This window comes from Argopecten irradians, chromosome 12, assembly GCF_041381155.1.
Source record: "Argopecten irradians isolate NY chromosome 12, Ai_NY, whole genome shotgun sequence".
NCBI lineage: Eukaryota > Metazoa > Mollusca > Bivalvia > Pectinida > Pectinidae > Argopecten > Argopecten irradians.
This window is the reverse complement of record NC_091145.1, coordinates 25,851,226-25,864,682: the sequence shown is the minus strand read 5'-3', so window position 1 is coordinate 25,864,682 and position 13,457 is coordinate 25,851,226. Positions and strand designations below refer to the sequence as shown.

General features: G+C 35.3%; 1 protein-coding gene across 1 annotated transcript in view; it reads left to right on the top strand.

Annotated features, from left to right (window-relative positions):
* LOC138336616 (ataxin-7-like protein 1) overlaps window positions 1–13,457 on the top strand; it is a 42,849-nt gene that overhangs the window by 13,707 nt on the left and 15,685 nt on the right. Inside the window, exons 3-5 of the mRNA XM_069286137.1 lie at window positions 5,619–5,723; window positions 6,119–7,135; window positions 8,186–8,268. Of these exons, the coding sequence (XP_069142238.1) occupies window positions 5,619–5,723; window positions 6,119–7,135; window positions 8,186–8,268 (1,205 nt within the window). The remainder of the gene's footprint in view (window positions 1–5,618; window positions 5,724–6,118; window positions 7,136–8,185; window positions 8,269–13,457) is intronic.

The following is a 13,457-nucleotide window of genomic DNA, read 5'->3' as shown; positions in this document are numbered from 1 at the left end:
TTGTACTACATTTGATGCACATGACCAAAACCTGTTTTAAGCATTGGGGATACATTTAAAAAGATATTCCCAAACTGGGGTATTAAGTCTTAAAAGCAAAGACTAAAAAAAGGAAGGATAAAGCTTTAACAGATCTGATCAGGTCAATCTTTGATGGAAAGGTAGAATAATTGATAAAGCATCTGGCTAGCTAGTGTTCGGAGGGTTCCCAGGTTCTAACCCCAGTCTGGCTATGTATTTCTCTTCTCCTACTACAGAAGAAGTAAAAGAGCACATTCTTGTTCAGGAAAACAATGGATTGAAACTAAAAGGCAGTGAATATTTAACAGTTTTAGGTTTTTGTCGGAGCACATTGTTTACTGTCGCTCTTCTATAATCTCCTGTTTGCCCAGTTCTGGATGTTCTTATTTTACCTGATATAGAGAATGATAAAGTCTATATCATCCTCATTTTACCTGATATCCCTGATAATGATCTGATTTGCTGTCTGTATGGCAATAATATAATTAGACAGGATTAAGTTCATCTCTGTTACTGTACCTTAACCAGGAAGTCAGTTTGGAGAAGATTATGTGTGATATTAGTGATAAATTGATTAAAGATGCTGCATCAATTGCCTTAATTGAAAAGAGATTTCAGTAAGCCTCAGAATAATCAATATTTATGATATACATCATTACTCAATTATTATGTCTGTAATAGAATACACTGTTTTTCTGCTGGTTCTTGTAATAATTTCTTTTACTGGCCATAACATCTTATCTTGGGAGATATCTTTTCTACACTTGCTGGATACTTACTGACATCGCAAAAAGCCAATGTACAGTGCATTACATTAAGGTCACTGGACTTGATTTCAAAGTCAACAGTTCTACAATACCTCTAGTTAGTTGCAAGTCATAACTTCAGCCAATCAGGAATGGATGTCCCATCAATCTAGTATGGCGGAATGGGAAATTATTAAGACTTTATGTTTCTGCTTCTTTATAATTGATGCTTGTTGTATTATAAGAAGATACATATATTATTTCTTCACAGGTTTATATTTGAATGACAATTGATCAGTTGTCTGTATACAACAGGGGTGCGAAAAGAGTTCAATGTTACAACACTCTTTAAATGTTATTTCTTGTGTAATCTTTCTTTTTTGGCATATCAGACCTTCATGCTTGTCTACAATACCTGTATACATTCTGCTCATATTTATTGCCTATTGATAATCTGCATGTGCCTCTTTAGATGCAGGAATTGTTGGTCTCTCTAACACTTTTCTATCTTTATCAATTATTTGGATTGATGAGAATAAAAACTTTGAATTATTGACTATGTCAGCAGCTGTGCGTACCTTTAGTTGTTCAGTTTTTACCTGCTGAAAAGCAAGTAATAAAACAGTGCTGAAACAAAACATAAATTGTCTTATAAATGAGAAAATACTGTGTTCCATACAGTAGCTATTGCTTCATGTTACGATCCTGTAAATCAAGGACTTCACCGATAACAAGTGTACACTGAATGTAATTACGATATTCACTAGAAGCTGAAATAAGATAGTTTGCTGACCTTGAGTGAAACTCTTTTAAGACAAATATCTAATGGTATATGAAGATTCATTAGCCTGTTGGGTTAGTATTGATCTGTGATGAGCCTCAGATTTATCTCTAGTGATAGGTGAGTTACATCGTCTCCACTGACAAATCAGATGCTACAGATTAACTGAAACAATGCTATCTATTTACGAATGAGGCTTTGTAATTATCTGTTGTTTGCTGAGATGGCATTTTTTATTCCCTGCTGTTTTGACAGCTCCATTATATTTGGGCTGTCGTTTGGTGTTTTACATTGGTATTGATCTGACTGTGGATATTTTACTATAGATATTAAAAGGTCAGCTCATCAGATGCGTCTGTCCGTCCGTCCGTCCGTCCGTCAACAATCGACTTCTTCTCCATAACCGCTGGTTGGATTTCAACAAAATTTGACTGGTAGCATCCTTATGGCTACTAACTGAAAATTGTACAAATGATGGGGCTGACCCCACGGGGGCCTGAGGGGCGGGGCCAAAAGGGGTCAATTTGGCTATTTCCATATAAACGACTTCTTCTCTGAAACCAAGCATGGGATAGCACCCATAATGCAATGGTAGCATCCTTATAGGGTGGGGATTCAAAATTGTACAAATGATGGGGCTGACCCCCCGGGGGCCTGAGGGGCGGGGTCAAAAGGGGTCCAATTTGGCTATTTCCATATAAACGACTTCTTCTCTGAAACCAAGCATGGGATAGCACCCATAATGCAATGGTAGCATCCTTATAGGGTGGGGATTCAAAATTGTACAAATGATGGGGCTGACCCCCCGGGGGCCTGAGGGGCGGGGTCAAATGGGGTCCATTTGGCTATTTCCATATAAACGACTTCTTCTCTGAAACCAAGCATGGGATAGCACCCATAATGCAATGGTAGCATCTTTATAGGGTGGGGATTCAAAATTGTACAAATGATGGGGCTGACCCCCCGGGGGCCTGAGGGGCGGGGTCAAATGGGGTCAATTTGGCTATTTCCATATAAACGACTTCTTCTCTGAAACTAAGCATGAGATAGCACTCATAATGCAATGGTAGTATCGTTATAGGGTAGGGATTAAAAATTGTACAAATGATGTGGCTGACCCCCCGGGGCCTGAGGGGCGGGGTCAAAAGGGTTCAATTTGGCTATTTCCATATAAACGACTTCTTCTCTGAAACCAAGCATGGGATAGCACCCATAATGCAATGGTAGCATCCTTATAGGGTGGGGATTCAAAATTGTACAAATGATGGGGCTGACCCCCTGGGGGCCTGAGGGGCGGGGTCAAATGGGGTCAATTTGGCTATTTCCATATAAACGACTTCTTCTCTGAAACTAAGCATGAGATAGCACTCATAATGCAATGGTAGTATCTTTATAGGGTGGGGATTCAAAATTGTACAAATGATGTGGCTGACCCCGGGGGGCCTGAGGGGCGGGGTCAAAAGGGGCCAATTTGGCTATTTCCATATAAACGACTTCTTCTCTGAAACCAAGCATGGTATAGCACCCATAATGCAATGGTAGCATCCTTATAGGATGGGGATTCAAAATTGTACAAATGATGGGGCTGACCCCCAGGGGGCCTGAGGGGCGGGGTCAAAAGGGCCAATTTGGCTATTTCCATATAAACGACTTCTTCTCTGAAACTAAGCACGGTTATAGCACCCATAATACAATGGTAGTATCCTTATAGTGTGGGAATTCAAAATTGTGCAAATGATAGGGCTGACCCCCCGGGGGCCTGAGGGGCGGGTCAAAAGTGGTCAATTTCCATATATAATAACTTTTTCTCTGCAACTTAACATGGGATTACGCTCATAATGCAATGGTTACATCCTTATAGGGTTTGAATTCAAAATTTTGCAAATGATGGGGCTGACCCCCTGGGGGCCTGAAGGGTGGGGTCAAAAGGGGTCAATTTAGCTATTTCCATATAAACGACTTCTTCTCTGCAACTAAGAATGGAAGAGCACTTATAATGCAATGGAAGCATCCTTATAGGGTTGGGATTTGAAATTGTACAAATGATAGGGCTGACCCCCGGGGCCTTAGACGGCAATAGATGCGAGGTCAAAAGGTCAATTAGGCTCATATTTTCATATAAATTACTTTGTCTCTGAACCTATGTATTGGATAGCATATTTGTATGGTATCAATAGCATCATTGTATGGTTGTGATTCAAAATTAAACTTTGGGAGTCAATTTTGCTTATTTTTCTAATTGTCTGAGTCTTGTGATAATTACTAACAAAAAACCAGGTGTGAGCGATACTGTTGTTTGCTGAGATGGCATTTTTTATTCCCTGCTGTTTTGACAGCTCCATTATATTTGGGCTGTCGTTTGGTGTTTTACATTGGTATTGATCTGACTGTGGATATTTTACTATAGATATTAACAAACGGTCAGCTCATCAGATGCTGACAAATGGCCATCTCTAACATTGGTTAGTATATTGGAGGAGGAGGAGGCCTGCTGAATGTGGGATGGGGACAAAAAATACACCATTGGGTAACCACTTAGGAATAAAATATGGTCCACCTTCACACACTTCAAGCAGAAGGTGATACAAGAGTCTGTAAAGCATCCTAAGGCACTAGTACAAGCTGACATCTAAACAGGATTATGGATCATGCTTTCTGTAGGAATTTGGCTTTTAATGCTATAACTGGCATGCAACAATGTTGAAAGAGGCCATAATAGAGTCTAGGACATGACATCTGTGGGGGTATAGGATGTACATACTAGAGTCTAGGACATGACATCTGATTGATGAGGGGGTATAGGATGTACAAACTGGAGTCTAGGAAATGACATCTGAGGGGATATTGGATGTACATTCTGGAGTCGAGGATATGACATCTGAGGGGGTATAGGATGTACATACTAGAGTCTAGGATATGACATCTGAGGGGGTATAGAATGTACATACTAGAGTCTAGGACATGACATCTGAGGGGGTATAGGATGTACATATTGGAGTCTAGGACATGACATCTGAGGGGGTATAGGATGCACATACTAGAGTCCAGGACATGACATCTGAGGGGGTATAGGATGTACATACTAGAGTCTAGGATATGACATCTGAGGGGGTATAGGATGTACATACTGGAGTCTAGGATATGACATCTGAGGGGGTATAGGATGTACATACTGGAGTCTAGGATATGACATCTGAGGGGGTATAGAATGTACATACTAGAGTCTAGGACATGACATCTGAGGGGGTATAGGATGTACATACTAGAGTCTAGGACATGACATCTGAGGGGGTATAGGATGTACATACTAGAGTCTAGGATATGACATCTGAGGGGGTATAGGATGTACATACTGGAGTCTAGGATATGACATCTGAGGGGGTATAGAATGTACATACTAGAGTCTAGGACATGACATCTGAGGGGGTATAGAATGTACATACTAGAGTCTAGGACATGACATCTGAGGGGGTATAGGTTGTACATACTAAAGTCTAGGACATGACATCTGAGGGGGTATAGGACATACATACTAGAGTCTAGGATATGTCATCTAGATGTTCACACTGAATACTGTAAAATAAGAATGCTTATGTACAGAATGAAATGTTTGATAAATGTTGAAAGGAAGTTTTATTGCCCACTCCATAGTAATGACTGTTCAACATGTATTGTTTGAACTGCTAAATTGAGATATTCTATGGATTATTTATCCACTTTGTAGCAGAACAACATACTTGATACGGGCAGCCACTAGATATTGTGTTCATGTTGTTATTAATTTATTTGATTGATAGGATCGTGTCATTGTTTTCAGGAATTGCTTCAATAACAGTTGTATTAGGCATAGCTTTATATTTGGCCTGTAGAAATTATTTAGATAACAATGTTATATTTGGCTTTTCAGGAATCATTTATGTAACATAGTATTATGCTTGTGTTTTCAAGAATTGTTGCTTTTAAGGTATATTCTGTTTCTGGTAGTGTGATGATTTCCTTTACCATAAGCAAAATTGTAGGTAAATCAATAATTTTTTATTGTTTTCAAGTGCCTTTTTGATTCATTTCAGATATGGGTCTATTTGGAGAATGCCCGTCTCAAGACGAATTCTACCTAGTTGTCTGTGAAAAGTGCGACAAAGTTGTCAAACCAAAAGCATTCAAACACCACTTGCGTAAGTAGAGAAATTTGATTGTATTTCAAGGATAATCTTTTTGTAATTTGAAGATTTTTACGCCTATGAAAAGATGTGATATGTAATATAAAGTACCCTTTTATATGTTTCTATTGGTAATTAATTCATTCATCCGTTGTATTATACTTTGCACTCTTCGACATTTCTTCCAAAAAGATATTGGCAAAATTTGATAAACCGTTAAACAATTCTTAGCTATGCAATTGAAAAAATATCAATGTTATTGATTGATTTAAACAGGGAATGATTCCAATTTTGCTACTTTATAAATATATGTACTGATTAAAATGAACATCTGTATACACATTTGAAAATTTTCTCAAATAGCTCTTATAAAATTTTGAATTAAATTTCACCTTTTTGGTTCATTACAGGAAATAGGCATGGGGAATGTGTAATTCCTACCACCACCCAGCTGCTGCTGCAACGGTCATCTCATTCCATGTCAAAACTGTCGGCTACCACTCCATCTCCAACTAAATCATCGGCTGCTTTCAAATTAGGAGCATCAGTGCCAACAAAGGCTAGTGTCAAAGAAGTTCCTCCTTCAGTCAGCAATGCACAGAAAATGGGAGCAGCTCTGAATGCCAAACTTAAAAAGAACCATACGATGCCTGTTGTGAAAATGGAACGAATGGACCTGAACAAGTATTCAGGCACACACATAGAATCTAGTGGCAAATCTCAGTTAACAAATGGGACGTTGAATAGTCCTACAGTGAACACAGGAAAAAGTGTGACAAATAGTCCAGTCAAATCTCTATCACCTATCTCTCCTGTATCGCAGGAAATCACATTGTCCTCACTTGCTGTGAGTAGTCCATCTGTGTCGGTGGCTAGCGCCACTCTAACAACTGCCATGACAACTTGTGTGACGACAACCATGACCACCTCGACGGGGCTAACATTTGCGCCGTTTGTGTCTCCTTCCTTGTCGAGTAATAACGTCTCATCTAACAGTGCTGGGAATACTTCATTACAAAGTGCTAACAGTAGTCTGAATAGTAGTAGTGGCAGTGACATCACTTTGGGGAGCGTGCCGTCGTCTCCAATAGAAACACCCAGCAAACCCAGCGGTGGCTCAGCTGTGGCCACCACAAAGAGCAGCAGCAGCCACTCTAGTAAATCTGGAAGTAGTCTGAATAACAGTGTTACTAAAACATCAAGTGTTAGCAGTATCATAAAATCAGCAAGTTCCAGTAATGTAGCTAAGTCGGGAGGATTTGGCAGTCTCGCTAAAAGCAGTAGCAGTGTGGGATCTCTAAGCAAGTCTATCCGTGGCAGTGGCTCCTTCAAGTCTAGTAGCAGCAGTAATAGCAATAGTAATGCTGTCAAGAAGAAGCCAAGTTCTGTCCCGATACACAAACCAGATAAACTTATCCCATGTAAAGGTAAGGAGAAAGTCAAGCCTACGATGTATCCTGGATAACAGTATAAATAGAGAATACACAGTTAGTATCTTACAATACAAGGTTTATTTTGGTGCAAGACCTAGGAAAGCCGAGATGACGAGGCTTTGCTGAGTCATCTCGTCCTTCCGTGTCAAGCACCAATATAAAACTGTATTGTAAAATACAACCATGTATTCTGTTTATTCTGCAACCATTATGGCATTCAAAACGAAAGCAAATTGCCAGTTATTTACTTGCTTTCTTGAAGCAAGATGCTTCGTTGGTGTGGAGGAAAAGATTACTACCGTGGGAAATAAATAAGCGCATTCGCAAACAGTACTAGTAATTTTATTCAGTTTGTAATATTACTGAAACAATATGAAAATATTCAAAAAACAATAATTGCCCAACACAGAATTACTTTACAATACATACCTTTAATTTGCCATGAGCCAAGAAAAGGACGACACCGCCAGATGAAAGTTTCGATATCGTAAAAATGATACAATTCTGGTGAATGTGACGTCACTTTTTAGCAGGACTGTATGATGTTTCATTCACCGGAAGGTTAAAATCTGGTGTCAAGTTAGAAAAAGTTTCGTCAAATGTGGAACAAATTCATGTGATCATATTGAAAGATAAAGCATGTCATATATATTGGCGGATAAAGCACAAGTTTATCCGGCAGTAGTTATCCGTCAGTATATTGAACAGTTGCTGCAGGATAAAGTTGCATTGTAGGACAATCGTACAAATTGCCAATAGTTTGCAAATATAATCATATACATATCAGCTGGGCAAGACATGAAGAACACAACAGATTTTGTATAATTATTCCAGTAAAACAAACTATGGCACCTTATATAATATGGTTTGGAGGTGCTTTCCTTAGGATTTATTCAATAAATTTACATAGGAGTAATTGTAATGGAATCCAGTGATTTGGTATCCTGATATGACCAATACTTTATCTCCTCTTGTTCCAAACATGTTTTTCTAAACATTCCAGTTAAATTGAAGATTTAAGTTGAGTACCTTGATAATTTTCAGATCGTGAATTTGATGCAAACAAACATTGTGGTGTGGTGTTTGAGGATTCAGGCAAACCCTGTACACGGTCACTGACTTGTAAGGTAAGACCTCCACCAGGCCTGCTCTGATAGACTGTTTACTATTTCATCAAGATCATTCAAACCGTGTGTTGGCATAAGTCAAGGATTCTTTACTTTAGATTTACTGAAATATCAGTTCTATAGCCTTGATAAGCTAGTGGCAATCTATAACTAGCTTTGTTCTGTATTGGTCCACATTTACTGTAGTGTAAAACTAGATAATCTATAACTAGCTATGATCTGTATTGGTCCACATTTACTATAGTGTAAAACTAGATAATCTATAACTAACTATGATCTGTATTGGTCCACATTTACTGTAGTGTAAAACTAGATAATCTATAACTAGCTTTGTTCTGTATTGGTCCACATTTACTTAAGTGTAAAACTAGATAATCTATAACTAACTATGATCTGTATTGGTCCACATTTACTGTAGTGTAAAACTAGATAATCTATAACTAGCTATGTTCTGTATTGGTCCACATTTACTGTAGTGTAAAACTAGATAATCTATAACTATGCTATGTTCTGTATTGGTCCACATTTACTATAGTGTATAACTAGATAATCTATAACTATCTATGATCTGTATTGGTCCACATTAACTTTAGTGTAAAACTAGATAATCTATAACTAGCTATGTTCTGTATTGGTCCACATTTACTATAGTGTATAACTAGATAATCTATAACTAGCTTTGTTCTGTATTGATCCACATTTACTATTGTGTAAAACTAGATAATCTATAACTAGCTATGTTCTGTATTGGTCTACATTTACTTTAGTGTAAAACTAGATAATCTATAACTAGCTATTTCTGTATTGGTCCACATTTACTATAGTGTAAAACTAGATAATCTATAACTAGCTTTCTGTATTGGTCACATTTGCTATAGTGTAAAACTAGATAATCTATAACTACTATGATCTGTATTGGTCCACATTTACTATAGTGTAAAACTAGATAATCTATAACTAGCTATGTTCTGTATTGGTCCACATTTACTGTAGTGTAAAACTAGATAATCTATAACTAGCTATGATCTGTATTGGTCCACATTTACTATAGTGTAAAACTAGATAATCTATAACTAGCTATGTTCTGTATTGGTCCACATTTACTGTAGTGTAAAACTAGATAATCTATAACTAGCTATGTTCTGTATTGGTCCACATTTACTATAGTGTAAAACTAGATAATCTATAACTAGCTATGTTCTGTATTGGTCCACATTTACTATAGTGTAAAACTAGATAATCTATAACTAGCTATGTTCTGTATTGGTCCACATTTACTATAGTGTAAAACTAGATAATCTATAACTAGCTATGTTCTGTATTGGTCCACATTTACTATAGTGTAAAACTAGATAATCTATAACTAGCTATGTTCTGTATTGGTCCACATTTACTATAGTGTAAAACTAGATAATCTATAACTAGCTATGTTCTGTATTGGTCCACATTTACTATAGTGTAAAACTAGATAATCTATAACTAGCTATGTTCTGTATTGGTCCACATTTACTGTAGTGTAAAACTAGATAATCTATAACTAGCTATTTCTGTATTGGTCCACATTTACTATAATGTAAAACTAGATAATCTATAACTAGCTATGTTCTGTATTGGTCCACATTTACTATAGTGTAAAACTAGATAATCTATAACTAGCTATGTTCTGTATTGGTCCACATTTACTATAGTGTAAAACTAGATAATCTATAACTAGCTTTGTTCTGTATTGGTCCACATTTACTATAGTGTAAAACTAGATAATCTATAACTAGCTTTGTTCTGTATTGGTCCACATTTACTATAGTGTAAAACTAGATAATCTATAACTAGCTATGTTCTGTATTGGTTCACATTTACTGTAGTGTAAAACTAGATAATCTATAACTAGCTATGTTCTGTATTGGTCCACATTTACTATAGTGTAAAACTAGATAATCTATAACTAGCTATGTTCTGTATTGGTCCACATTTACTATAGTGTAAAACTAGATAATCTATAACTAGCTATGTTCTGTATTGGTCCACATTTACTATAGTGTAAAACTAGATAATCTATAACTAGCTTTGTTCTGTATTGGTCCACATTTACTATAGTGTAAAACTAGATAATCTATAACTAGCTATGTTCTGTATTGGTCCACATTTACTATAGTGTAAAACTAGATAATCTATAACTAGCTATGTTCTGTATTGGTCCACATTTACTATAGTGTAAAACTAGATAATCTATAACTAGCTATGTTCTGTATTGGTCCACATTTACTATAGTGTAAAACTAGATAATCTATAACTAGCTATGATCTGTATTGGTCCACATTTACTATAGTGTAAAACTAGATAATCTATAACTATCTATGTTCTGTATTGGTCCACATTTACTATAGTGTAAAACTAGATAATCTATAACTAGCTATGTTCTGTATTGGTCCACATTTACTATAGTGTAAAACTAGATAATCTATAACTAGCTATGTTCTGTATTGGTCCACATTTACTATAGTGTAAAACTAGATAATCTATAACTAGCTATGTTCTGTATTGGTCCACATTTACTATAGTGTAAAACTAGATAATCTATAACTAGCTATGTTCTGTATTGGTCCACATTTACTATAGTGTAAAACTAGATAATCTATAACTAGCTATGTTCTGTATTGGTCCACATTTACTATAGTGTAAAACTAGATAATCTATAACTGTCTATGATCTGTATTGGTCCACATTTACTATAGTGTAAAACTAGATAATCTATAACTAGCTATGTTCTGTATTGGTCCACATTTACTATAGTGTAAAACTAGATAATCTATAACTAGCTCTATGTTCTGTATTGGTCCACATTTACTATAGTGTAAAACTAGATAATCTATAACTAGCTATGTTCTGTATTGGTCCACATTTACTATAGTGTAAAACTAGATAATCTATAACTAGCTATGTTCTGTATTGGTCCACATTTACTATAGTGTAAAACTAGATAATCTATAACTAGCTATGTTCTGTATTGGTCCACATTTACTATAGTGTAAAACTAGATAATCTATAACTAGCTATGTTCTGTATTGGTCCACATTTACTATTAGTGTAAAACTAGATAATCTATAACTACTAGCTATGTTCTGTATTGGTCACATTTTATAGTTAAAACTAGATAATCTATAACTAGCTATGTTCTGTATTGGTCCACATTTACTATAGTGTAAAACTAGATAATCTATAACTAGCTATGTTCTGTATTGGTCCACATTTACTATAGTGTAAAACTAGATAATCTATAACTAGCTATGTTCTGTATTGGTCCACATTTACTATAGTGTAAAACTAGATAATCTATAACTAGCTATGTTCTGTATTGGTCCACATTTACTATAGTGTAAAACTAGATAATCTATAACTAGCTATGTTCTGTATTGGTCCACATTTACTATAGTGTAAAACTAGATAATCTATAACTAGCTATGTTCTGTATTGGTCCACATTTACTATAGTGTAAAACTAGATAATCTATAACTAGCTATGTTCTGTATTGGTTCACATTTACTATAGTGTAAAAACTAGATAATCTATAACTAGCTATGTTCTGTATTGGTCCACATTTACTATAGTGTAAAACTAGATAATCTATAACTAGCTATGTTCTGTATTGGTCCACATTTACTATAGTGTAAAACTAGATAATCTATAACTAGCTATGTTCTGTATTGGTCCACATTTACTATAGTGTAAAACTAGATAATCTATAACTCTGTATTGGTCCACATTTACTATAGTGTAAAACTAGATAATCTATAACTAGCTATGTTCTGTATTGGTCCACATTTACTATAGTGTAAAACTAGATAATCTATAACTAGCTATGTTCTGTATTGGTCCACATTTACTATAGTGTAAAACTAGATGATGTATAACTAGCTATGTTCTGTATTGGTCCACATTTACTATAGTGTAAAACTAGATAATCTATAACTAGCTATGTTCTGTATTGGTCCACATTTACTATAGTGTAAAACTAGATAATCTATAACTAGCTATGTTCTGTATTGGTCCACATTTACTATAGTGTAAAACTAGATAATCTATAACTATGATCTGTATTGGTCTACATTTACTTTAGTGTAAAACTAGATAATCTATAACCAGCTATGTTCTGTATTGGTCCACATTTACTATAGTGTAAAACTAGATAATCTATAACTAGCTATGTTCTGTATTGGTCCACATTTACTATAGTGTAAAACTAGATAATCTATAACTATCTATGTTCTGTATTGGTCCACATTTACTATAGTGTAAAACTAGATAATCTATAACTATAACTATGTTCTGTATTGGTCCACATTTACTATAGTGTAAAACTAGATAATCTATAACTAGCTATGTTCTGTATTGGTCCACATTTACTTTAGTGTAAAACTAGATAATCTATAACTAGCTATGTTCTGTATTGGTCCACATTTACTATAGTGTAAAACTAGATAATCTATAACTAGCTATGTTCTGTATTGGTCCACATTTACTATAGTGTAAAAACTAGATAATCTATAACTAGCTATGTTCTGTATTGGTCCACATTTACTATAGTGTAAAACTAGATAATCTATAACTAGCTATGTTCTGTATTGGTCCACATTTACTATAGTGTAAAACTAGATAATCTATAACTAGCTATGTTCTGTATTGGTCCACATTTACTATAGTGTAAAACTAGATAATCTATAACTAGCTATGTTCTGTATTGGTCCACATTTACTATAGTGTAAAACTAGATAATCTATAACTAGCTATGTTCTGTATTGGTCCACATTTACTATAGTGTAAAACTAGATAATCTATAACTAGCTATGTTCTGTATTGGTCCACATTTACTATAGTGTAAAACTAGATAATCTATAACTAGCTATGTTCTGTATTGGTCCACATTTACTATAGTGTAAAACTAGATAATCTATAACTAGCTATGTTCTGTATTGGTCCACATTTACTATAGTGTAAAACTAGATAATCTATAAACTAGCTATGTTCTGTATTGGTCCACATTTACTATAGTGTAAAACTAGATAATCTATAACTAGCTATGTTCTGTATTGGTCCACATTTACTATAGTGTAAAACTAGATAATCTATAACTAGCTATGTTCTGTATTGGTCCACATTTACTATAGTGTAAAACTAGATAATCTATAACTAGC